The sequence below is a fragment of the Canis lupus genome, chromosome 8 (genome assembly GCF_011100685.1).
Source record: "Canis lupus familiaris isolate Mischka breed German Shepherd chromosome 8, alternate assembly UU_Cfam_GSD_1.0, whole genome shotgun sequence".
NCBI classification, from domain to species: Eukaryota; Metazoa; Chordata; class Mammalia; order Carnivora; family Canidae; genus Canis; species Canis lupus.
In genome coordinates this window covers 3,404,520-3,426,793 of record NC_049229.1, presented here as the reverse complement: position 1 = coordinate 3,426,793, position 22,274 = coordinate 3,404,520, and the positions used below count along the sequence as shown (strand labels likewise).

The 22,274-nt window shown below is 49.6% G+C and overlaps 1 protein-coding gene and 1 long non-coding RNA gene across 4 annotated transcripts in view; one reads left to right on the top strand and one right to left on the bottom strand.

Moving 5' to 3' along the window:
• Nucleotides 1-1,967: 1,967 nt before the first annotated feature.
• Nucleotides 1,968-22,274, top strand: part of AJUBA (ajuba LIM protein) — a 30,312-nt gene continuing 10,005 nt past the window's right edge. Inside the window, exons 1-8 of one of the 3 annotated variants that reach the window (XM_038544169.1) lie at nucleotides 1,968-3,487; nucleotides 6,237-6,338; nucleotides 8,007-8,074; nucleotides 8,209-8,271; nucleotides 8,978-9,108; nucleotides 9,193-9,244; nucleotides 9,967-10,035; nucleotides 10,493-15,726. In XM_038544169.1, coding sequence (XP_038400097.1) covers nucleotides 2,452-3,487; nucleotides 6,237-6,338; nucleotides 8,007-8,074; nucleotides 8,209-8,271; nucleotides 8,978-9,108; nucleotides 9,193-9,244; nucleotides 9,967-10,035; nucleotides 10,493-10,618 — 1,647 coding nt within the window. In that variant the 5' untranslated portion in view covers nucleotides 1,968-2,451 and the 3' untranslated portion in view covers nucleotides 10,619-15,726. Of the gene's footprint in view, nucleotides 3,488-6,236; nucleotides 6,339-6,945; nucleotides 7,115-8,006; nucleotides 8,075-8,208; nucleotides 8,272-8,977; nucleotides 9,109-9,192; nucleotides 9,245-9,966; nucleotides 10,036-10,492; nucleotides 15,727-22,274 lie in introns of those variants that run through there. The other 2 variants (XM_038544168.1, XM_038544170.1) reach the window with 2 other exon arrangements.
• LOC111096962 lies at nucleotides 11,940-22,144 on the bottom strand. Its single transcript, XR_005363044.1, has 3 exons — nucleotides 21,761-22,144; nucleotides 17,966-18,104; nucleotides 11,940-13,421 (listed from the first exon to the last, which is right to left on the bottom strand). It is a non-coding gene; the product is annotated as an uncharacterized LOC111096962 (long non-coding RNA).

The following is a 22,274-nucleotide window of genomic DNA, read 5'->3' as shown; positions in this document are numbered from 1 at the left end:
ATGGAGGGTGTTGTATGCCTTTGAGACAACCAAGGGGAGATGCTGGTAGTCAGCTGAGTTTTTAAGTCTAAGAAAGTCTGGTCTAGGGGCTCCTGGCTGGCTTAGTCAGTGGAGCATGCAACTCTTGATCTCAGGATCATGAGTTCAAGCCCCACGTTGGCCATAAAGAGCTTACTTTTAAAAAGAAAAAATGTCTGGGCTACAGGTATGGATTTGGGAGCCATCTGTGTACATAGTTCGTAATTAAAAGTCTTTAAGAGGGAGAACAGGGCCTGTGGAGCACTCAATTCCAGTTCAGACTATGGAACAGTTACCCCGAGGTCATGAGCACGATCGGAGCCTGCCTTCAGTGCATCCCTGCCTTCACTTATCTCTCGTCCTTGTTAAGCCCTGAAAATACAGGTTATTGATCCCAACTGTGCCCATTGCTGCCACCACTAACTCCCACATGGACCTCCTTTTAAAGGCTTCTCAACTTCTCATTAGATTCACTCTCCCCTCCTCACTCTAAAGTGGGAAAGGTTCTAAATATAAGAGGCTCTGTGGATATTTTGGCTGTAAGTAGTTGGAAGGAAGAATCCAGGTTCTCCTTCCCCATCTGGAGACAGGAAAGGAGGGAGAGCCTTATGGTTAATTCTGAAGATGTCGCTCACAGCAGGTTCTGGATGCAACCTGATAGCTCCCCTCTGTTACTAATGCTTTCAGTGTTCCCTGCTTCTAGTCTGATAGTGAACTCTACTCTGGATCAGAGAAAAGCTGTAGGCCTGACAGGGAAAAAGAGAGGCTGATTCTCGGGAGAGATGAGGTCAGGGAGACAATGCAGTTAGGACAAAGAAGCCAAATAGTCTGTGCCAAATTAATTTCCCCAAAGATATTAACCTCCTTTGCTTCCCCATTCCCTAAGGCTAAACTAAGATTATGAAAGGTGTTCAAAATGTTGAAATGAAAATAATATGCATGGTTTGTTTGCATATAATTTTCATACTCATTTACTATCTAAATACAAAGGAATCCTTTTCCTTCTCCATTCTACCTCCTCCACCTCTTGCCCCTGATGTGCTAGTCAGGGCAAAGTCAGTTGTGCTAGTATTTAATTAGGCATGTTCAACTTCAGCCACCGTTTCTTCCTTTCCTTATTGATCTTTCTAGTATGGCCAACACTAGAAGCCTCCTCTTTCCCTTTTCCACCCTGACCATTTTCACTTGCTGGCTCTCTAAATGACATTTCTTTTCTTTCTCTTTGATACTCTTCATCACCAATCTCTTATGGGCCCACCTAGCCGGAGGCGTTCGCTAGCTCTACATCCAGGCCTTCTATCTCCATAGTCGCCTGAAACAGTTCCTAAAAAATCTCATTTCCAAACACCAGGGGGTGTCTCTATTCCTCTAGCTGTCCTACCCTGAAGATCGAGATTAGTCCCAACACTCTTCCTCACTCCTTTTACACATTCACCAAAGCTCTTTTCCTGCCTCTTCTGTCGCAGAGCTTTGGGTTCAGAGAGTGGTGTTTTCATTGCAGTTGATCTGTTGGTCTCTCATTCTGTCTGGACTTTCACAAATTTGCCTTTTTCTTGGTCTGCTCGTCCTTAGGTCTCCGCACCACCCTCTTGCCCACCCGGCTCCCCCCGGCTCCCCCTTTCTTTCGCGGTCTCCCACTGCTTCTCTACGCCGGCTTCCTCGCCCTTCTGGGCTCTTCACATACGCGTCTCTGAACCTCTTTACGTAGCTACCTCTCTCCCCGGCCCCCTCTTTACGGATCTCCCTCCTCTCTGCCACAGCGGGAACAAAGTCGCGATGCTTGCGCAGAACGAGCCCCACGTCGCCCCGTGCCCCTCCGCGCATTCCAACTGCAAACAAAGAGTTCCCCTCCCCTCCCCCACCTCCCCCGGTCCCAATTCCTGAGAGACAGAGCAGCAGCCGCCTACACCGCCCCTCGGCCGCCTCTGGCCTCCAGTCGGCGGGTCTCCACCCCAGGACGGGCAGCGCCAGCACCGCCCGCCCCCGCCGGCGTCCCGGGATCCCTGCGCAGACACCCCCTTCCTCTCGCTCTCGGCGCTCCACCCCTCCCGGAAAGTAGATCCGGCCAGGCAGACAAAAGTTTGGGAGAGAAGTTCGGTCCGTGTGGAGCGTGAGAGCGAGGGGGGCGGGGGCCGGGCAGAGCGGGGCGGCCGGGCGAGTGGACTCGGGGACAGGCAGACCGGCGGACGGGACAGCCGCGGCCGTACGCCCTTCTGGCCCCGCTTGGCTCCTGGTGCGCGGGGGGAAGCAGCCCCTCTCGCCGGGGGATGCTGCGGGATTCCCGGCGCCGGGCATCCGGGCCGCCCACTAGACCCCTGTGCCCACCCCGTGCCCCCGGGGAACCGGAGTCCGGCCGCGGGCAAAGAGAAGCGGCCGCCGAGACGCTGCAGGGTGCCGGGCGGGGAGGGGACTGGAGGCCCCTGGCCCGAGGGCATGGAGCGGTTAGGGGAGAAAGCTAGTCGCCTGCTGGAGAAGTTAAGGCTCTCGGACTCCGGCAGCGCCAAGTTCGGCCGCAGAAAGGGTGAATCCAGCCGGTCTGGGTCTGATGGGACCCCCGGGCCGGGCAAGGGGCGCCTGAGTGGGTTGGGGGCTCCTAGGAAATCAGGGCCCCGCGGAGCTACTGGGGGACCTGGGGATGAGCCGCTGGAGGCAGCCCGGGAGCAGGGCCCCCTGGACGCTGAGCGGAACCCGCGCGGCTCCTTTGAGGCGCAGCGCTACGAAGGCTCCTTCTCCGGGGGGCCGCCTCCCACCCGGGCCTTGCCTCTACCTCAGTCGTTGCCCCCCGACTTTCGGCTGGAGACCACGGCCCCAGCTCTAAGCCCCCGCTCCAGTTTCGCCAGTAGCTCAGCCAGCGACGCCAGCAAGCCGTCCAGCCCGCGGGGCAGCCTGCTGCTGGATGGGGCGGGAGCAGGCGGAGCCGGAGGTAGTCGACCCTGCAGCAACCGTACCAGCGGCATCAGCATGGGCTACGACCAGCGCCACGGCAGCCCCCTGCCCGCCGGGCCGTGCCTGTTTGGCCCACCCCTGGCTGGGGCTCCGGCGGGCTATTCCCCTGGAGGGGTGCCGTCCGCCTACCCCGAGCTCCACGCTGCCCTGGACCGACTGTGCGCTCACCGCCCCGCGGGGTTCGGCTGCCAGGAAAGCCGCCACTCCTATCCTCCGGCCCTAGGCAGCCCCGGAGCTCTAGCTGGCGCCGGAGTGGGACCCGCAGGGCCCCTGGAGAGGCGCGGGGCGCAGCCCGGACGACACTCCGTGACCGGCTACGGGGACTGTGCCGCGGGCGCCCGATACCAGGATGAGCTAACAGCGTTGCTGCGCCTGACGGTGGGCACGGGTGGGCGAGAAACCGGCGCCCGCGGGGAGCCCTCGGGGATTGAGCCGTCGGGTCTCGAGGAGCCGCCGGGTGCGTTCGCCGCAGAGGCCGCCCGGGCCCGGATGCGGGAGCCGGAGGCCAGAGAGGACTACTTCGGTGAGTGGGAGAAGTGGTTATGGACGGGACGGGACCCGTCACCGCGTCCGCTCCCCGCTGCCCGACGGCCAAACTGCCGGCGCCGGGAAGTCGGAGGCGGAGACGTGGAGCTAGAAGGAGGCAAGGGGGATTTCCCCTTCCCACCAGGTCTCAAGCGGACCCGGGGCTCCTTATTCCGGCCACACTCAACTCCCTGATTATCTCGTGAGCCCCATTTGAAGCTTCAGAGCCATCGTTTCTCGCGGCAGGAGGCCTCGTAGGGAGGGGACTAGGTGGGGAGCCAGAGCATCCCCCATCCTGCTCCCCCTCGGCGGCGGTGCCCCTGCAGGCTTCTGCGCGCCGCGCCCCCACCCGGGCCCAAGCTCCGCCCGCAGGAATTCGGGGAATGCGCGGGTGGGGGCGGGGCGGGCGGGCCGCGTGCGTGCCGGCTCCTGCCCGGGCGCTCCAGGTGCCCGCGGGCGGGGCGGGGCGGGGCGGGGCGGGGCGGGGTGGCGGGGTGCTGCTTGCTAACACGCGCCGAGCGGTGGCCGCGGTCGGGGAAATGGAGCCTGGGAAGGAGGGTGAAGCGCTCCGGGACGGAAGCAGGGACCTGCTGCGGGCTCGTCCCCATCCTGCTGGCGTGCTGCGGGCGTGGGCGTTCACGCCGAGACCTGGTGCTGTCCGCCTCGACTTTCCCCAACCTCCGGAAGTCAGGGCGTTAGCCTTGACCACCCGGACACCAGCATCCCTAGCAGGTTAACGACCCTGCGTAACTGCCAGAAATATCCTGGCCTCCAGTTTGGGCCACAACCTGCATCCAATTCCGGCTTGAAGTAGCACGTTATTTTCTGCTGCTGTTAAGGAAACCTAGTCGCTGTTTACCTTTAGGAAGTATTGATTGATGATATGCCTCAACTACCTGAGGATATTGGGATCTTTCAGGATCTTTTTAGCCAGCACCCACAGTCACCGCTTCATTATATAAAGAAATGTTAATGTGGTAGAAAGAACACAAATGGAAGGCCCAGGGCCTCTTCTCACCTTTCCCACCACCCATGTTCCTGCCCTGGACCCCATGCTCTACGCCTCTATGGCTCGAAATGCGGGTAGGGAGAGGAACCCTGCTAAAGAGGGCAGGTTGAGGCGGGGGAGGAACCCAGCCAGGGAGGGCAGGTTGAGAAGTAGCAGGGCTGCCAGGGACGGGACCCTCCTTGCCCTGTTCAACCGTGTCCTCCCATCCTAAGAGAGGAAAGCCTAGAGTAGATGATGCTTTGGTCAAGGGAGACTAAGTGACAAGATCCTTTTAGCAGTTTCCTTCTGGGGCCCATGAGAAGTGGCTGTTGAGTGGAAATAAGTCTCTTTGGGCAAGCCATCAGAGTGAAAAGGAAGAAAGGAGCTTGGACAGAATGCAGTATAATTGCAGGAAGAACCTAGGTTGTGGATATGCTGGGTTAGAGGAGGCACAGCGGACATGCCTGAGCAGTTTGTGCCTGTCTTCCCATATTGTCCAAGGCTTCCCAAAGATGGTTCTGAGGGGTCTCCCTGGCATGGCAATCTTGGAACAGATGTTCAGTCTTATGGGCATCTTGACCCCAGAGGTAGAGGCCTCTTCTCCCTCAGAGCCAGGTTGCCTCCTCTGACAGAATTCCCAGCCTGACTACCCTCCTACTCTGGCCCCTAGTTAGGGGCCCTCTTCCTTGGCTACAGCCTTGCTCAGCTGCCAAAGGGTGGGAGCAGGACAGGCCTGGGCTCATCAGTCGCTGCTGCAGCTGCTGCACTGGCTCCCAAGCCCCTGGGCAAAGACTGGGATGGGCCCCAACAGGCAGGGAGTATGGCAGTGGGCCGAGGGGGAGAGGTGGGGCGGGGTGAGGCGGGCCCGTTGGGATCTGCTCCCCAAAGACAGGCCCTAGCCCTCACTCATGGGCCTGGAATTGGGGAGTGGAGGGAGGGAAGAGCACACCCAGGAAAGGCAGGTGCCAGAGCCAGGTGTATGTATTTTAGGGGGGGATGTCAGAGAAGAGCAGTTCAGCTCTATCCTTCCCATGATAGATTTCAAGGAGACATTAGGGATTCTGTCTCCCTTCCCCCTACCTTCCTGTGCCACCTCCAGTCCCTGGAACACACCCTACATTCTTAGCAGCCACCTCCCCACAGGAGTCATGCTCACATGGGCCCGTATGCACAGGGCCTTCTGCTGAGCCATATCCTTCTCTCCATCCTAGGAAGCCTGGAGGTGTGGAGCAGTAAGAAGTCATTCTGTAGCTATATAGAAGCTCATTTTACAGATGGAGAAACTGAGGTCCCAAGGACGCTTTTTAAACCTGGCCTGCTTTCTCTAGAAATCTGCTGCTGAGCCATTAGGAACTGGCATTTTGGACTCTGTCCCACACAGTGCAACAGGGGTCATATCCTTGTCTGTTAGTCTTTTCTCCTTGACAGAAGCTACACATTTGAAGATCAAGGAACATTATCTTTGAGTTTCTCCAATATCCCATAGTATTGGGCACCATATTTTTGCTAGGCACAAAATAGATACTCAGAAAATATCTGTTAATTAATCCGTAAACAAGGATGGGTCTGCTCAGCCAAGACCTAGCTGCATCCCGTTTCTCATTATCCTCTCTTCTTAGGAGGGAGGCCATCAAAGCTAAGGCTGCAACTGGTGGTCCTCTGGAACAATCAGGAAAGAGCAGTCAGGAAAGATCCTGAATCCCTGGCTTTGAGCTAGGGGCGTGGGGCATGATGCTGTCAACCTCTTCTCTCCCCACAGGCACCTGTATCAAGTGCAACAAAGGCATCTATGGGCAGAGCAATGCCTGCCAGGCCCTGGACAGCCTCTACCACACCCAGTGCTTTGTCTGCTGCTCCTGTGGTGAGTGTATCCCCTAGGCCTTGTGCATGGAGCTGAGCTGAGGCCTTGAGCATGCCCCACACGCGTACACACTCAAGTGCCTAGGGGAAGCAGAGCTTGGGCCACTTCGCTTGTTCTCCGAGCAGCTGTCCGGCCCCCCCACATGTGTCTAGATATCCACTGCTGCCCCGCCTTCCCTTCTCTGTGCTCTACCTGGCTCTCCAGCCCCCATGTTGGGTCTGCTTTCTGGAGTCACTCCTCCCTTCCAACATTCAGTCTCTTTCTTCCCCTCTGTCCCTCCCTCTTTCTTCTGCCTCCTTGCTTGCCCAGCCTGGACTCCAGCCCGGCCTCGGCCTCTCCTTGTTGGGGTTTGGTCCTGGACAGCCTGAGTTGCCTGGGGCGACAGTGAAAGACTGGAATGTGGGAAGGGTGGGGGTGGGCTGGGGGAGTGGGGAGCCATGGGGGGAGGAGAAAGGGGTTTTCTCTTGGCTGGTCAGAGTTCAGCCACCTCGCTGGAGTGCAGGCCACAGGGCCATGCCAAGCTGATGACATCACGCTCCAGGAATGCCCGCCACTGTTAGCTCAGGAGGCTCCGGAGGCCCGCCTGGGGTGGGGGTGGGGGTGCTCCCAGGGCCTTAACTCCCCAGCCCTTCCCTCACCTCCCTCATTACCCCTCCCCACTGCTTGCCCACTCTTGATTCCTTTGCTAAACCTTTAATCTCCTATCTCTGCCTGTCTGACTCCAGCACTCATTCTCTTCCCCTACTCCAGCCACTACCACCACCACCTCTGCCTAGGTTCGTCTGTCTGACCTATTTATAGGGCCTCTTCTGAGTATGCCTCTTTCCCTCTCTCTACCCCTTCGGTGTCTCATGAGTTTCTAAGTCCGCTTTTGTAAACCACTGGGCAGAGGTGGAAGTGGAGATTTTGATCAGAAGAGGACAGAGGAGGTGGCATACTAGCCCGTTCGCCACCCTGGGTCTCACTCCTCCCCTCTCCCTAACAATTTAGACATCCTGGAGCACTTCCTAAGTGTTGGTCACATGCCTTGTCTGCTCACAGAAGATCCTGGGTTCTCTGGGTTTCTCTGAGCTTGGGGGAGCCATCTAGTGCAGCGGGAAAGGGAACTGACTGTAGTGCGAAGTAAAGCACTCTGTCCCTAGCAGTAAGGTCAATATTTCCTTAGCTCTGCTGACCCTGTCCCCAGAAGTAGACAGATGGGGCTGGGAGAGCAGGAGAGCTGTGCACAGGCGAAGAGGCCCCTAGGTTGAAAGGTCCCAGAGGGCAAGGCCTATACAGTGCTTCCATGGCCATTGTACAGCACCTTGTTCAGAGCTCATTTACCTTGTACCCCAGCCTGGGGTTGGCTTTGCACTTCCTGGTGGCTCCATGTGCACTGGAGAGGAAGGCATTCATTTAGGGAGGGCAGGATCCTAGGAAATTTTGAGGCAGGAACTGAAGGAGCAGTGAGCAGAGGAGAAGGGAAGTTGGCAGAAATGAAACCAAAGTAAATTGGAATTGTATCAGATGGGATTTTTGTGGAGCGAGAGAGGACAGACAGTCAGGAGCACAGGCCTAAAGTCCAGATTTAAATACATCATGCAACATTGGAGAACGGTGAACCTGGGGCAGGGAAGCCCTGTATGTGGGCCCTGGGATAGGCTCCAGTCCTTTGTCTACTGCTTCTAGGGCGAACTTTGCGCTGCAAGGCTTTCTACAGCGTCAATGGCTCCGTGTACTGTGAGGAAGATTATCTGGTGAGTGAGGGGTCCCCTGGGCCTGGAATTGGCTCCCACACTGGGACCCCCTTCTTGGTAGCCCTTTGGGGTTCCACCGATCAGGTCGTTTCTACTGGTAACATCCTCCCTTGGTCTTCTATTTTTGTCCCTAGTTTTCAGGGTTTCAGGAGGCAGCAGAGAAATGCTGTGTCTGTGGTCACTTGATTTTGGAGAAGGTAAGCAAAATGTCTTCAACTGAGAGTCTGTGTGAGGCTGAGGGGCCGAGGGTTGGGACTAGGGACAGAGTGGGTACTGAGAAAAGGTGGAGGGAGGAATCCTAGCACCACATTAATCACTTACATCTCGTTCTTCCCCAGAGCAGCTGTTTACAGGCTTCCCTCTGCTGGTAGGGTCAAGTCTGGATCCCTAATTCTGCAGGCACAGCCAGGCTAGGCTCTCTGCTGAGCTAGGAGTGTGGGGTCCCAGGTCTTAATCCCCTTCCTGCTAGTAGCTGGGATCAGTTAGAACTCAGGGTTTGGTTGTTTGTTTGTTTGTTTGTTTTTCTATAAGAAGGAATAGGATTAGATCAGTGGTCCTCAACCCTAGTAGGTCATCTGGGAAGAAGTAAAGAAAATAACCAGCGCCTGGGTTGTCATTGGAGACAGCGATGAAAACTTCTGGGGTGATACCCAAGCATTGGGTTTTACAAGCTCTCCGGGTGATCCTAATATGCAGCCCGGGATGAGAACCACCGGCCCGGATACTCTCTAAGATCTCTTTCAAGGTTTCTGCCTCTGTTTTAGGAGTCCCAGGGCCCCTCAGATTACATAGCATTGTTCTGGGAGGATAGCAGGGAGTAAGATGAGGTTGGGGGACAGCAGGGAGCACCATGGGGAGCTGGAGAACCTAGGAGTCTGATATTCCTCCCACCCTATGAGCCAGATTCTGCAGGCCATGGGGAAGTCCTATCACCCAGGCTGCTTCCGATGCATCGTTTGCAACAAGTGCCTAGATGGCATCCCCTTCACAGTGGACTTCTCCAACCAGGTGTACTGTGTCACTGACTACCACAAGTGAGTCTGCTCCCTTGGGGTGTGGTGTGGAACTGGGCTCGGGGATTTGCCAACCTCAACTCCTCTCTGCTCTCTCTTTTTCAGAAACTATGCTCCTAAGTGTGCGGCCTGTGGCCAGCCCATCCTCCCTTCCGAGGTCAGTATGTCTGGGTTCTGCGGGGCAGCCAGTGCTGCTACCCCTGGGAAGGGGACGGGGACATATGGCCTGTCTTCCCGAGGGAGGTGGTGGTGCTGAGGAATGTACTCTGCGAAGATTCCCGTGTGACTCTGCTCTCAGGGTCACCACTGTGACCTTAACATCCGGGCCTGGACATGTCTGACAGCCTCACTGGTCCCAGGCTTCATCTCGTCTCTCCCAGTCCAGAGGAGGAAACTTTCTTTGAGGTCAGGGTCACCAGATCCCAGATGTACGGGCTAGAAAAAGGTGGGAAGAATCCTCAGGGCCAGTAGGAAGATGTCAGCAATGATTTGTGCTGCGCGTGCTACTCACTTGCCTAGGGAGAGAATCCAAAAGCCAGTGAGGTACCAGACCCTCCTGGATCTTCCTTGTTCCCAGCTTAGCTTACATTACTTATGCTGCCTGCCCCTTTTTCCTCCCTGCAGCTGGGAGAGATAGGTAAGGGCAGAGCTGCCGGACAGAGGGAGGACTATGAGAGGACATGCCCTTGGAGGCAGCGCCAAGGAAGGGGAGGAGGAAAAGTTCTAATAGGATTTGCAAAGGCCATCTCAAAGCTATAGTTAGATGATCGCAGAGAGCTCTCTCTGGAGGCCTTTTATGATTTTCCTATTGGGGCACGGGGAGGGTAGAGTTGGGATTGTCATGCTGTGCTTATCCTCTGGGGGTCTGCATCATTTCAGGGCTGTGAGGACATTGTGAGGGTGATTTCTATGGACCGGGATTATCACTTTGAGTGCTACCACTGTGAGGTGAGTGTTAGGGGCCAGGGCTGCTGGGGGAGAATGGGGATGGGGCCCGGGGAGGAGGCATGTCTCTGGACTGGCCAAGTCTGTAGGAGAAGTCTAAGGCATGGAAACCCGGCAAGTGCTGTGACCTGTCTCCAGTATCTCTCCCATCCTCCAGCCACTATCTCTGGTCCTGGGTGTTTAGTCCTTTCTGAATCTGGCTTCCCTAGAGGCAGAGGCGAGACTAAACTGGGGACTCCTGGTCCTGGTAACCACTGCAAATGGGAATCTGGCTCATTATTTCTGCTGTAGCAGCGACACCTGCTGTCCTGCTGAGGTACTTCTCAGGCTTCTCTGGGAGTCCATCCCTTCCAACCCCACCCCCTTTCTTCCAGTGTTAGGAGGCTGGTGTTAGCAGGGCAGACTCCCAAGATATCTGAGCTGCCTGGGCTGAGGTGAACTAGGGGTCCTTCTTCCCTAGGACTGCCGGATGCAGCTGAGCGATGAGGAAGGCTGCTGCTGCTTCCCTCTGGATGGGCACTTGCTCTGCCACGGCTGTCACATGCAGCGGCTCAGTGCCCGTCAGCCCCCTGCCAACTATATCTGACCTGCGGTCACCGCTGCTGCCTTTGCCACCCCTGACAAACTCCTCTGGCCAGAGGGCCCCTCTGAGGCCAGCTGAGGCAAGGAAGGCACTCCTAGGCCAGGCAGAAGAGTCCTCTGGGGAGGGCCCCAAGGGCCAGAGACCCAAAGATAAGACATTCCAAATGAACTGTGGAGAAGGAACCTTCCATTGCCATGGTGGGGTGACTGGCTTTCTTTCCGTGTGTGCAGCCCGTGCTGTAGCATATACTCAGGCATGCACAGGCAGGTTCCAGTACTTTCTAGTCTGCATCTCCAGTATACATTTATGCATAAGTCAAGCAATGTTCTGGCTTTGAATTATAGGAAGAGAGGACACCATAAACACTCCTCACTCTTGCACCCCTCAGCTATAGGGTCAGCAGGGTCTTCCCACAGTACCTTATCTCTGAATCTGGATGAAGAGGTAGAAACTGGACTTTATTAATGAGTTGTTTTTTGGCCACCTTTGCTCTAAGGACCAGTAGAGCTGCTCACTCGTGCTGGGAAGGGGGACAGCTCGGGGTGGGTCTGCTGCTTGTGTGGCCTGTTTCTCAGGGACTCACGTGGGCCTGGGAAGGCTAGGTGGGTGCCTATACTGGCTTCCTCTTCTCTTCGGCTCGGGGATGTAACAGGTGGATCTTTGGGAGTGGGGGGCACTGAGCCCTCCAGCCCTGTTTATACACACAGAGGCATATTTCACAGACACACACTCACTCCCTCGCTCCTTTCTTCTCGGGTCACAGTTACCCCAGTTCCCTCACAGTAGCTCACCACTCCAGACCTGCCACCCCACAGAGGGATCCAGGATTACAACCACTACATCCCCTAAGCTCTGAGGTTCTGGGGAGCCAGAGGGGCAGCACACTTTGACCTGGTTCTAGTCTGTTTGTCTAAAATCGGTCTCTTAAAGCAAATTCACAGGAGACTTAAATGCTTAAAGTTTACTTTGCTTTTTTCCAGTTGAGAAAAGATGGTTTTATTAAAAGCACAGAGACAAGACACTTGGGCAGAAATTGCTGCCAAAGTTTACGTCACTTAATGACCAGTTTGCCAAAAGTTCCAATTCCCTTTGGAGTGTTTTTATAGCCATTTAGGGGTTCTGTTTCTATGTTTTGGGTGTTTTAAGGATTTGTATCTATTCATTGAACAGTACTTCTGATTTATTGTTAACATAAATTTATCAAATTTGCAGCACTTTGTAAATGATGAGATTGCTTCCTACCTTTATGGACATCTTTTCCTATGTTATCTACTTTTCAAATGCTTTTCTAAAAAGTTTAAAGTTCCTAGCAATAAATATAATTGGTACAGATATTTCGTGTATCATTTTTTGTGTTTCTTAATCAAATATTCCTTTACAAATTAGGTGCCTTGGATAATGTAATGGAGCTCATGATTTTGATGCTTTGGTCTAACTTCTACATTCCTGCAGTTAAAAATGCCAATGTATTCTAATGAACAAATGAACAAGCATGGGGCATATTCAGTTGGCTAAAAAAGTTTACATAGACCAGAATGATAAAAAGTGAAAGGGTGAATCTACTAAATCCTTTTGAAATGCTGCAGATTTGATAAATATTTTAGACTGTCTCTAGGTGAATTGGTTCTAGGCAAATTAATACAATAATCTTATATCCTTTACTCTCTGTTGCTTAGAGTAACATTGGATATGGTGACTCCCGAGAACAGAAATCCTGCGTTTAGGGGTTATTCTAAGGTGGCTGTGTCAGCCAAGCTGGAGTCACAGAGGCCTGTGCATGAGTGTATGAGTGAAAGGGAGAGCTCATATCTATACCACTGACTGCCAGAGGGATGCACTTTTTTTCGAGGGATGAATGTTCTGAAACTAGATGACTTGGTCTACAGCTGAGATTGCTTCTTCTGAATTATTATTATTAAATAAGTGAATTCAGAGACTGGGTAATTTTCTCACCAGGCTGTTTTCTGCGCATGCGAATCCAGACAAACATGTATATCTTTACGTCCATCCCTTCTTTAACTCTTGGGGGGTCGTGTCCACTTCAACCTTTTGTTTTCTACTCTGATTTCAGCCTCCCATCTGTTGCTGACTGGCTGATTCCTTTCTGGGTCTGCGCTCATCTGTGCCAGCCCTGGAGCTCCCCAAGACTCTGTTCTTACCCCTGGGGCTACTCTCTCCCTCCTTCCCAAGAAAAAACAAGTGCTGATGAGGCCAGGCCCAGGGAAGGCAGGCCGTGGCAGAGGAGCAGCCTCAGCCACCTCATACCACTGGCAGGCTCCCAAGTGTGACTGCGTCACAAGAATTTCCCTTCTTGTTCTCTGGGAGACTGTACATCTGTACGTATTAAAGGTTCTATTTAATATCTACAACTGATAGATACCTGGGGCTCTGCAAAGGAGAGCGCAACAGGTAGACCTTATTTGGCCAACTTACCACCTGGTTTTCATCAACAGCCACTAGGCCTAAGATGGGGAGAGGGGAAATGGAAGGATTACACATCCATTTTGTGTCTCTGGATGAGTCACAGTACAGGGGTCAGGCTTTCACGGCCAACTTTGGCTCTTTGCTCTGGTCAGCCCCATTGACTACAGGCTTGAACGTGGTTTGTGAAGAATAAGGCTGGTGGTGGTTCTCTCTGCTCACTCCTTAGAGACCTGCTTCCCCCTTCACCACCTGGAGCTCTCTAGCCCAGGGAAATGGTAAGATTCCATTTGTAATCAGGATAGAGACTGTCCTCAGTCGAGGAAGTAGAGAAAGCTATTTTGAAGCACGTAAAGCCAGCTGGATGAGGTCCTTGAGGTTGTACCTAAAAGGATATAACGAGAGACGGGAGACCAATAGAACTGAGACAAAAGGATTGGAAAAATCAGGGAGCAAAAGCATTTTCTTGTTTAGAAGGATCTAGAGAAAAAAAAAAAAAATGAAGAAGGATCTAGAGCCCAGAGCTGGCCTGGGGTCATCTGGAGCCCAAATATGAGGGGGCTCCAGAACAGGGATAATCTCTGTTCTCTCCATTCTGCCTCACAGCAAAGGAAGACCTAAGATAGCCTCTGCTGTGCCAATTCCTGTTGTAGACCCCTTGGAATATCCACACTTGGCCCTGGTTGTGAAGAACTGAGGTTTGACCCTGGAAACAAGCCAAGTGACACTGGGATGGATGAATTAGAGCAGTCTAACTGGTGTTTGGAGAGTTGTCAGAGGCAGATTCTGTCCACCTACCCCTTAGAAAGGATCACACTGCCCCATGTGAAGGGAGCCAGGCGGCTACCCAAGCAGGGAGACGTGGGTTAGGAGAAACATCTGCTGAAAGGTGCAGGTTAGGCTCGAATGCTAGAGTTAGAGCCAAGCAGGGTGTGATTTTAGAGAGAACCCAGTGACCTCATTTGACCGAAGGAAGAAATAGAAACTGAGTGATAACAGCACTTTACCCAAGGTCATGCAACTGGAAAATGACTTTCCCACTTTTGAAGACTTAAGAAAGAGCTTATTTCCCCCTCTTCCCTCCTACACCAGCCCTCATCCTCATCACAGGGACTCCCACAAGTAAATTGTAAATTCGATCAGCTCTTCATTATGATAGATAATTAAGGAAAGTTTTAGTGGGAAAGCCAGGGAATTCAAGAGACAATAATGAAAACTTTTGGCTCTTACTAGTGCTTTTTTTTTTTTCTTCTTGCTAATTTGAATTAGAAATAACCAAAGCACCTTTAAAAGCACATTAGGAGGGACACCTGGGTGGCTCAGTGGTTGAGCATCTGCCTTTGGATCAGGGCATGATCCTGGAGTCCTGGGATCAAGTCCTACATCAGGCTTCCTCCATGGAGCCTACTTCTCCCTCCACCTGTGTCTCTGCCTCTCTCTCTCTCTCTCTCTCTCTCTCTCTCATGAATGAATAAATAAAATCTTTAAAAAAAAAAAAAGGCACATTACAACAAGCAAAGGAAAGACGGCTGCAGGAGAGTCCCTGCCCTTGAGGAGGTCACCGTCTAGCCAGGGAGACAAAATACACACATAAAATGCCTTGAGAAGATTACAAGCAACATGTCACCAAGTGCAAAGTAGTTGAGTGTTACAAACAAAAGACCTAATGCTGCAAGGTACAGATGACAGGGGGAGACTTTGTTGGACTTGGATTGTAGATCAGAAGGTGGCAGCCTATAGACAAATCCTGCTGCCGGCAAATGCATTCTTTGGCCCACTGGGAGTTATTTTTTATAATATTAATTTGAACCCTCATTAAGGAGGAGTAAATGCCAGCTAACAAATGTAGAAAGAAATGATAGAGTTGGACAAACAGCATCTTATGAACTTGAATAAAATTATTGATTCTGGTAAAGTGTATTAATTGGAGTTAAGATGATAAGTGAAATAGTTTGCAGACAAGTGGACATTAACATAGTGCCAAGTAACCCATCAGTTTATGGTCTTGGCCTCACTAACCAGTCGACCAGTTCTGGTGTGAGGCAAGTATATAATCCAACCTAGTGTGTAGTCTAGCTGTGCCCCACTTGTTTACAGGTTACAGTGCCTGTAGCTTACAGTTTACAGGCAGTGCTGGGAATAAAGAAAGTAACAGATGCTAGGAGGAAGCAACTAGACAAACCTAGGAGGGGAGGTGTTCTGCGGGGCAACTGGCCAACTCTCTTCAGTACGATATTTTTTTCTTTTTTTAAAATTTAATGTATGTGCTGCCAAAGTGAGCGCATCTTTTTTTTTTAATTCAACTAACCAACATATAGTCATCATTAGTTTCAGATGTAGAGTTCAATAATTCATCAGTTGCATATATTGCCCAGTCATCACAGCACATGCCCTCCTTTAATGCCCATCACCCAGTTACCCCATCTCCTCACCCACCTCCCCCCCAGCAACCTTTAGTTTGTTTCCAAGTCAGTATGGTTTTTAAAAAATTCAGAACTGCTAGATTAGAGAGACTTAAGCTATCTGATAATGATACATGTGTGATCCTGGATTCCCTATTGGTTTAAGCAAATTGCTATAAAAGGTATTTGGAGTCAACTGGAAAATTTTTTATATGGACAGGAGATTAGTTGAAAGTTTACTGAGATGGAAAGATCAAAATCATTAATAAAACGCCAGTTATGAAACGAGTACAGAGTACTCATATTTTGTTTTCAAAATGTCTATGTATGTATGAAAAGAAAAGATTTGGAAGGGTATGCATTAAGGTGTTAGCAATGGTGATCTCTGAGTGGGAGAGTATGTTTTATTATTGTTGGCCTACATTTTCTATTTTTATACAATACACGTGTACTGCCTCAATAGTAATAATAAGCTGTTACAAATAAAATAACTGGTTGTCAACATTTACAGTTCAGGAGATTTCACATAAAAATCTGGACATTGTACATGAAGAACAGAGTTTCTAAAGTTTTTTGAATCATCAGAAGATCTGTCACCCTGGCCTTACAGTCTCACAAGGCAGCAACTAGTTGGAACCAAGTGATGGCTGCTCCTTTATTGTGTATATTCTCTCCTTTCATTCGTCACAGTCCTTACCACCCTTTGTGCTTCACACACTGCTTACCTGCCTGGCTCACGTAGACTTTTGATGATTTGGATGATCCTGATGGGCTCCCCATCCATAGAGCCTCCCATTAATAATCATTTAATAATGATTTAAAGATATCTATAAATTAGTTTTGAAATGTTGCCCAGGAAAAGCATCCATTCCAGAATGACCTATGCCTGGGTTTTTGTTTTGTTTTGTTGTTTTCTTAAGATTTATTTATTTGAGAGCAGCCCGGGTGGCTCAGCGGTTTAGCGCCACCTTCAGCCCAGGGCATGATTCTGGAATCCCAGGATCAAGTCCCACGTGGGGCTCCCTGCATGGAGCCTGCTTCTCCCTCTACCTGTGTCTCTGCCTCTCTCTCTCTCTCTCTCTCTCTCTCTGTGTGTGTCTCTCTCTCATGAATGAATAAATAAAATCTTAAAAAAAAAGATTTATTTATTTGAGAGAGAGAGAGCATGACTAGCGGGAGGAGCAGAGGAAGAAGGAAAGGGAGAATCTTAAGCAGACTCCCTGCTGAGTGCAGAACCCCACTCAGGGGTTTAATCGACTGAGTCATCCAGGCATCCCTATGCCTGGACTTTTCATATGGCAACCCAGTCATGGGAAATCCAGATGTAATATTTAATCTACTTGGCTACCATGGTTGTATACTGTAAATTAGTTTAGCAAAATTTCTGTTGGTAAATGGAATTTAGAAAGTACACTAAATTGCTAACTTCCTCAAGGTTTTGCTCTTTTTTCTTCTTTTTTTTTTTTTTTTTTTTTTTTTTTTGCCATAACACCTTAATCTTAGGAGGCATTTCAAAATTTGCAATGTATGTTCTTCCCAAGCATGAAACTCCAAATGCCCTTTGGTTGGCCTGTTTCTCCCACTGGTTCCGATACAGTTTTTAAAGGAGAAAATCTCTTTCATATGCAACTCAATATAAGACAGTGTCATCATCAGGTTAAAATCCAGGGAAATACTTTCATCAGCCTGGCACATGTTTTCTCATTATAGTAGCACACTCAATCCTTATAACAAGAATTGCACACCATGTCTAGCTTTTCAAAATGATACTAGTCTTCTTCTGAATCAATTTCCTTTACTGTCTCATATTCCTTTGGTAAAAATTGTTTCAATCTGTCCCATTTTTTTTTTTTGAGCCAATTTCTCAGCTTTTCTTTGAGATCCAAAATGTCCTATCAGGTCTTATTTATATACTAGTTCACAATGTGTCTCAAAGTAAAAACCGGCTCATTTCAGTTTGTATAACAAAAGTTTCCATGAATAGACAGGCAACCCTTGAAGCCACAAGGGGGCTGGGTTTGAAATCCCCTTGGTATGGTTAAACAATTGAAGAATGGCACATTATGAACATTTGTTCTATAATTTTCATTTGATGCCATAGGTTGATTACATATTTTCTTTATCCACTTGTTTCCTCCTTAAATCATATACTTACAATGGGCATGGAATTTCCTAGCTTAATCATCAATAGTTGTGTCTCTGAATACCTTCATTTTCCAGTGAACACCTTTGAAAATAATTCTAAAACCTCTTGACTGCCTGTAAATTTTATTCCTGAAACTCATTCCTGGGTCCCTAATACAAGTACATTCTTGCTACTTGTCTTTGGATTCTTTCAAAGTGGTATGGCTCTTTTTTTTTTTTAATTTCCTAAACAATTGCTCAGTAAAGTGATTCCATAGTCCAATGGCTCTTTTAACATCCTGGCTTTGAAACTGGTTATTTAATCCTAAATTTTCCATGTAAAGCCATATTCTACTCAAATGTTTTCATTAGTTTGATATATAGATATGTACTAAATACTCACCTGAAATTTCTATCTTTGTAGCACCATTTTGTTTCCAAGCTAGAGTGTGGGAGGCAGAGTTTTTGCAGGTGTTCTCAGCAAATCTCCATCTCCATTCTTCTCTGTAATTCTAAACAATGCAGCAAGGGAATGTCCAAGTCTGAAAGGTTAAGTAAACTTTTTCTCAGGCTCCCATTTGCATTTATCATCAAGTTAAAAACATACACATTAATATTTCTTTAATATTTGATCAAGAGCAATGTCTTCAAGAATGTAGAGCTAGATTGTGGGCAGGAGTTATGCCTAATTTATCTTTCTGCACCCTCCCCGCCAAATCCCTGTAGGAATCTAGCTCAGGAATACTTTTTTTTTTTTTTTTTTTTTATTTATTTATGATAGTCACACAGAGAGAGAGAGAGGCAGAGACACAGGCAGAGGGAGAAGCAGGCTCCATGCACTGGGAGCCTGATGTGGGATTCGATCCCGGGTCTCCAGGATCGCGCCCTGGGCCAAAGGCAGGCGCCAAACCGCTGTGCCACCCAGGGATCCCTCAGGAATACTTTTGAGCATGCTCTTGGCTTTATCATTAAAGAACATTTAAGAAGTGAGTGATTGTATTTTGCATATGGCATAGCAGAATGTGAGATGAACAACACTGATGAAGAGACAGGCCCATAAAGGTCAAGCATTTCACAGAACAAACAAAACTATATAAGGAATTAGCATTGTCGGGGTGGCCAAAATTCATTCCTGCAACAAATAAGTGCCTCTGTATCCTAACCACTGAGATAGGTATGTTAGGGTCATGGAAGAAATACTTCCTTAACTACAAATCCAAACTACTGAAGCTTTTAAAGGGGATTCTGTACTACTTCTCAGCAATAAAAAGACATGAACTTAAATGGATTATTGATACTAGCAACAACATGTATGAATTGCAAAATTATGCTGAGTGACATAAGCCAGACAAAAAAGAGTACATCTTTATTTGATTCCATTTATTTATTTATCTTTTAAAGATTTTATTTATTTATTCATGAGAGACACAGAGAGAGAGGCAGAGACACAGGCAGAGGGAGAAGCAGGCCCCATACAGGGAGCCCGACGTGGGACTCGATCCCAGGTCTCCAGGATCCTTGTACATATTAGGTATGTGAAAATACCTAAATAAAACTTTGTGTGTATTGTTAGTTTTTGTTTTAGTAATAATCTCTGCACCCAATGTGGGGCTTGAACTCACAACCCTGAGATCAAGAATCCCATGTTCTTTCTGACTGAGCCAGCCAGGTACCCGTGTGCACATTCTTTTTTTTTAATCTGGGAGAAAAAAAAAAAAGAAGGGGTGAGAGGGAGAAAGAAAGAGAACAAATTCTAGGGCTTCTCTTGCAAATCCTACTTGTTCAAGGACACGAGATGATGTGTGATTATAAGATCTTTTTCAGTACTTTGCTACAGTTTTTATTGCCAAGAGTCTATAGGCTCAATGTTCTAGTCTTATGTAGAACTGTCCTATCCTTCACTTCAGCCAGTCCGATCTAGCTTTCTAGCTTTAGTCCAGAAAGCATCTTGGACTCTGTCTCTGCCTCTGCTTGCTGGGATGTTTCCTCCATTCTAAAGAATCAAAATTTTTTCTCCTTTTAGACCCAGTTAAGATAAGATTGATTTCCTAGTCTTTCCTATCCATTCCTGCAGAAAAGTTTCTCTCTCTTTTTTTAAAGATTTTATTTTATTTATTCATGATAGACACAGAGAGTGAGAGAGAGGCAGAGACACAGGCAGAGAGAGAAGCAGGCCCCATGCACGGAGCCAGGAGTGGGACTTGATCCCGGGTCCCCAGGATCACGTCCCAGGCTGCAGGTGGTGCTAAACCGCTGTGCCACCAGGGCTGCCCAAGAAAAGGTTCTATTCCTTCTTTTAAGTTTCTCAAATATTTATAATCTAAACTGCTCTTTTGACATGTTTTTGCTGCCTTGTATTGTTTTTCATGTGCATGTCTTATCTTCTCAAGTAGATCATGGACTTCCTCAGGGCAGGGACTGGGTCATATTTTTCTGTGAGTCTCCCAAGGCACTTAATACGTGCTCAGTAAGTGTCAATTTTAAAATACCTCACTTTGATAGTCTTTCCAAAGCACTCTCAGCCATTATCTCATTTGATCATTACATCAACACTATGAGATCCGAGGAGCTAGATGCTTAACCTCTGAGCCACCCAGGCATCCCAGGAGGAGCTAGAAATATGTCATTTCTTCCTTCTGACAAATAAAGAACCTGAATCCCAAGGTCACCGATAGAGAGAAAGAGAGAGAGAGAGAGAGAGAGAGAGAGAGAGAGAAATGGAACAGATAATTGCATATGAAAGTTTGATCCAGTTCAAGGCTTCCCATGGCTCTCCCTCCCCCACCCTACCTGAAGACAGGCCTCTGCACCCTTCACCTCCTCATTCCCCAGGTCCTTTAGAGCTGCTTAGCCAAGGCTCGTATAGTACCATATTATAAAACTTGACAAATATGAGACACAAAATTTCAGTCGATTTGTGACCAGCTCTGAGTCACTAAAGCAGGCTGGCTATTTTGTTCCAAGTATCGTTTGTTAGGGACATTATGTCTGATATTAAATGATGCTGCACCACAGAGCTGAGGAAGCATAAATGATTTTTAAAAGCCGTAGAAAATGACAGCACTTTAATATTAAGCATGAAAGGTGGCAGCTGACAAGATGACCAGGGAAATAAAATTTCTGCACTGGATTGCACTATTCCTCTATGTGTTGCTAGTAGAACTCTGTAGTTAGTACTAAAGGAAAAAATGAAACTATCACCCTGCCTGCCTAACCAAGATTCCAGTCTATCAGCTTCTCTGATGCAAGAGATTTGAGAAACTTGGTGTAACTTATTCAGTATCAAATATTATTTTTCAAATAATTCACTTAATAACTACATTCCAGTCATCTTTGAAAAGAGGGTGGAAGTGGTGTCAGAGGTACCTGTCCCCCTCCTCCCATCCAACCTCCTGTTGAGATCCCTCATTGGCTGAAAGCAGTCAGAGAATACAGGAGCCCCGAAGTACTTACAGGTCTACATACTGTGTCAAAAACCAGAATGTGCATCTGGGGGGCAAATGGAAGACATCTAGCTCATTGATCTAGAGATGCACAAGTGACCCAGACTGGCCAATGAGACATATGGGAAAGTCTGCTGGGTACTTTGGGAAAGATTTTCTTCCCGGAGTGTTACAGAAAGAAGGTTCCTCCCCTTCCTTCCCAATTGGGTTGCTGTTGAGTTGGATGTACTTCTTGGATTTCTGCAGCTACCTTGTGACCATGAGGGAAATGCAAAAAGAACTGCAAAGAACCTTGACCACAGAGCTACTAAAAGGCTTTGGGACCTCCAGCTCCAGACTTATTAAGCAAACAATGAATGCCCCTATAGCTCTTTTTTTTTTTTTAAAGATTTTATTTATGTATTCATGAGAGACAGAGAGAGAGAGAGAGAGAGAGAGGCAGAGACATTGGCAGAGGGAGAAGCAGGCTCCATGCAGGGAGCCTGATGCAGGACTTGATGGGGGATTTGATGGGGGAGGAGGATCACACACTGAGCCCAAGGCCGATGCTCAACCTGCTCAACCACTGAGCCACCCAGGTGTCCCTAAATGCCCCTATAGTTTAAAGAGGAGGCAGGGAGGTAAGGAGGAGGAAGAGAGAGAGCATGAGTGAGAGAGCATGAATAAGGAAGTGTGAGCGAGCAAGCTGAATGAAGGATGACAGATAATGGAGAGGTCAGGGGAGCCTGGGGGAGGACATTAGAGAAGAAGCTGACCCAGGGGGCTGCATCAGACTGAGGAGACTGGTCGGCTCAGTGTGGGCGGCGGGTCTGGGAAGGTTCAGAGGGCCGCTCCGTCGGGTTTAGGCCGTGAGCTGCGACTTTGAACAAGGTATTTCTTTGCGCCTTAGTTTTCCCCTCTGTAAAACGGGTATGATAGCGACTCCCTCGTAGGACACTGTACGAAGAGCCGACACGAGGACGAAATGAGGAATGGCAAGGAAACTCTTGCTTGACGCAGTTCCTGACTCACTGCAGGCCTTCAATAAACAATTATCATTTTCTCAACTTTTGCCCTCTACAAGGGGCAGGTACTCGGAAAAAGCCAAAGAGGCCTTCTCAGCCCCCGATCCAGAAGCCAGAAGCCGGGCTCACCGGCGGTGGAGGACCAGGGCCGCGCGCTCGGCGAGGGGCGGGGCCTGCCGTTCCCGCCTCGAGCGTGGCCCGCCCCCGGCAGGCCCCGCCCCCGGCAGGCCCCGCCCCCGGCAGGCCCCGCCCCCGGCTCCCACGA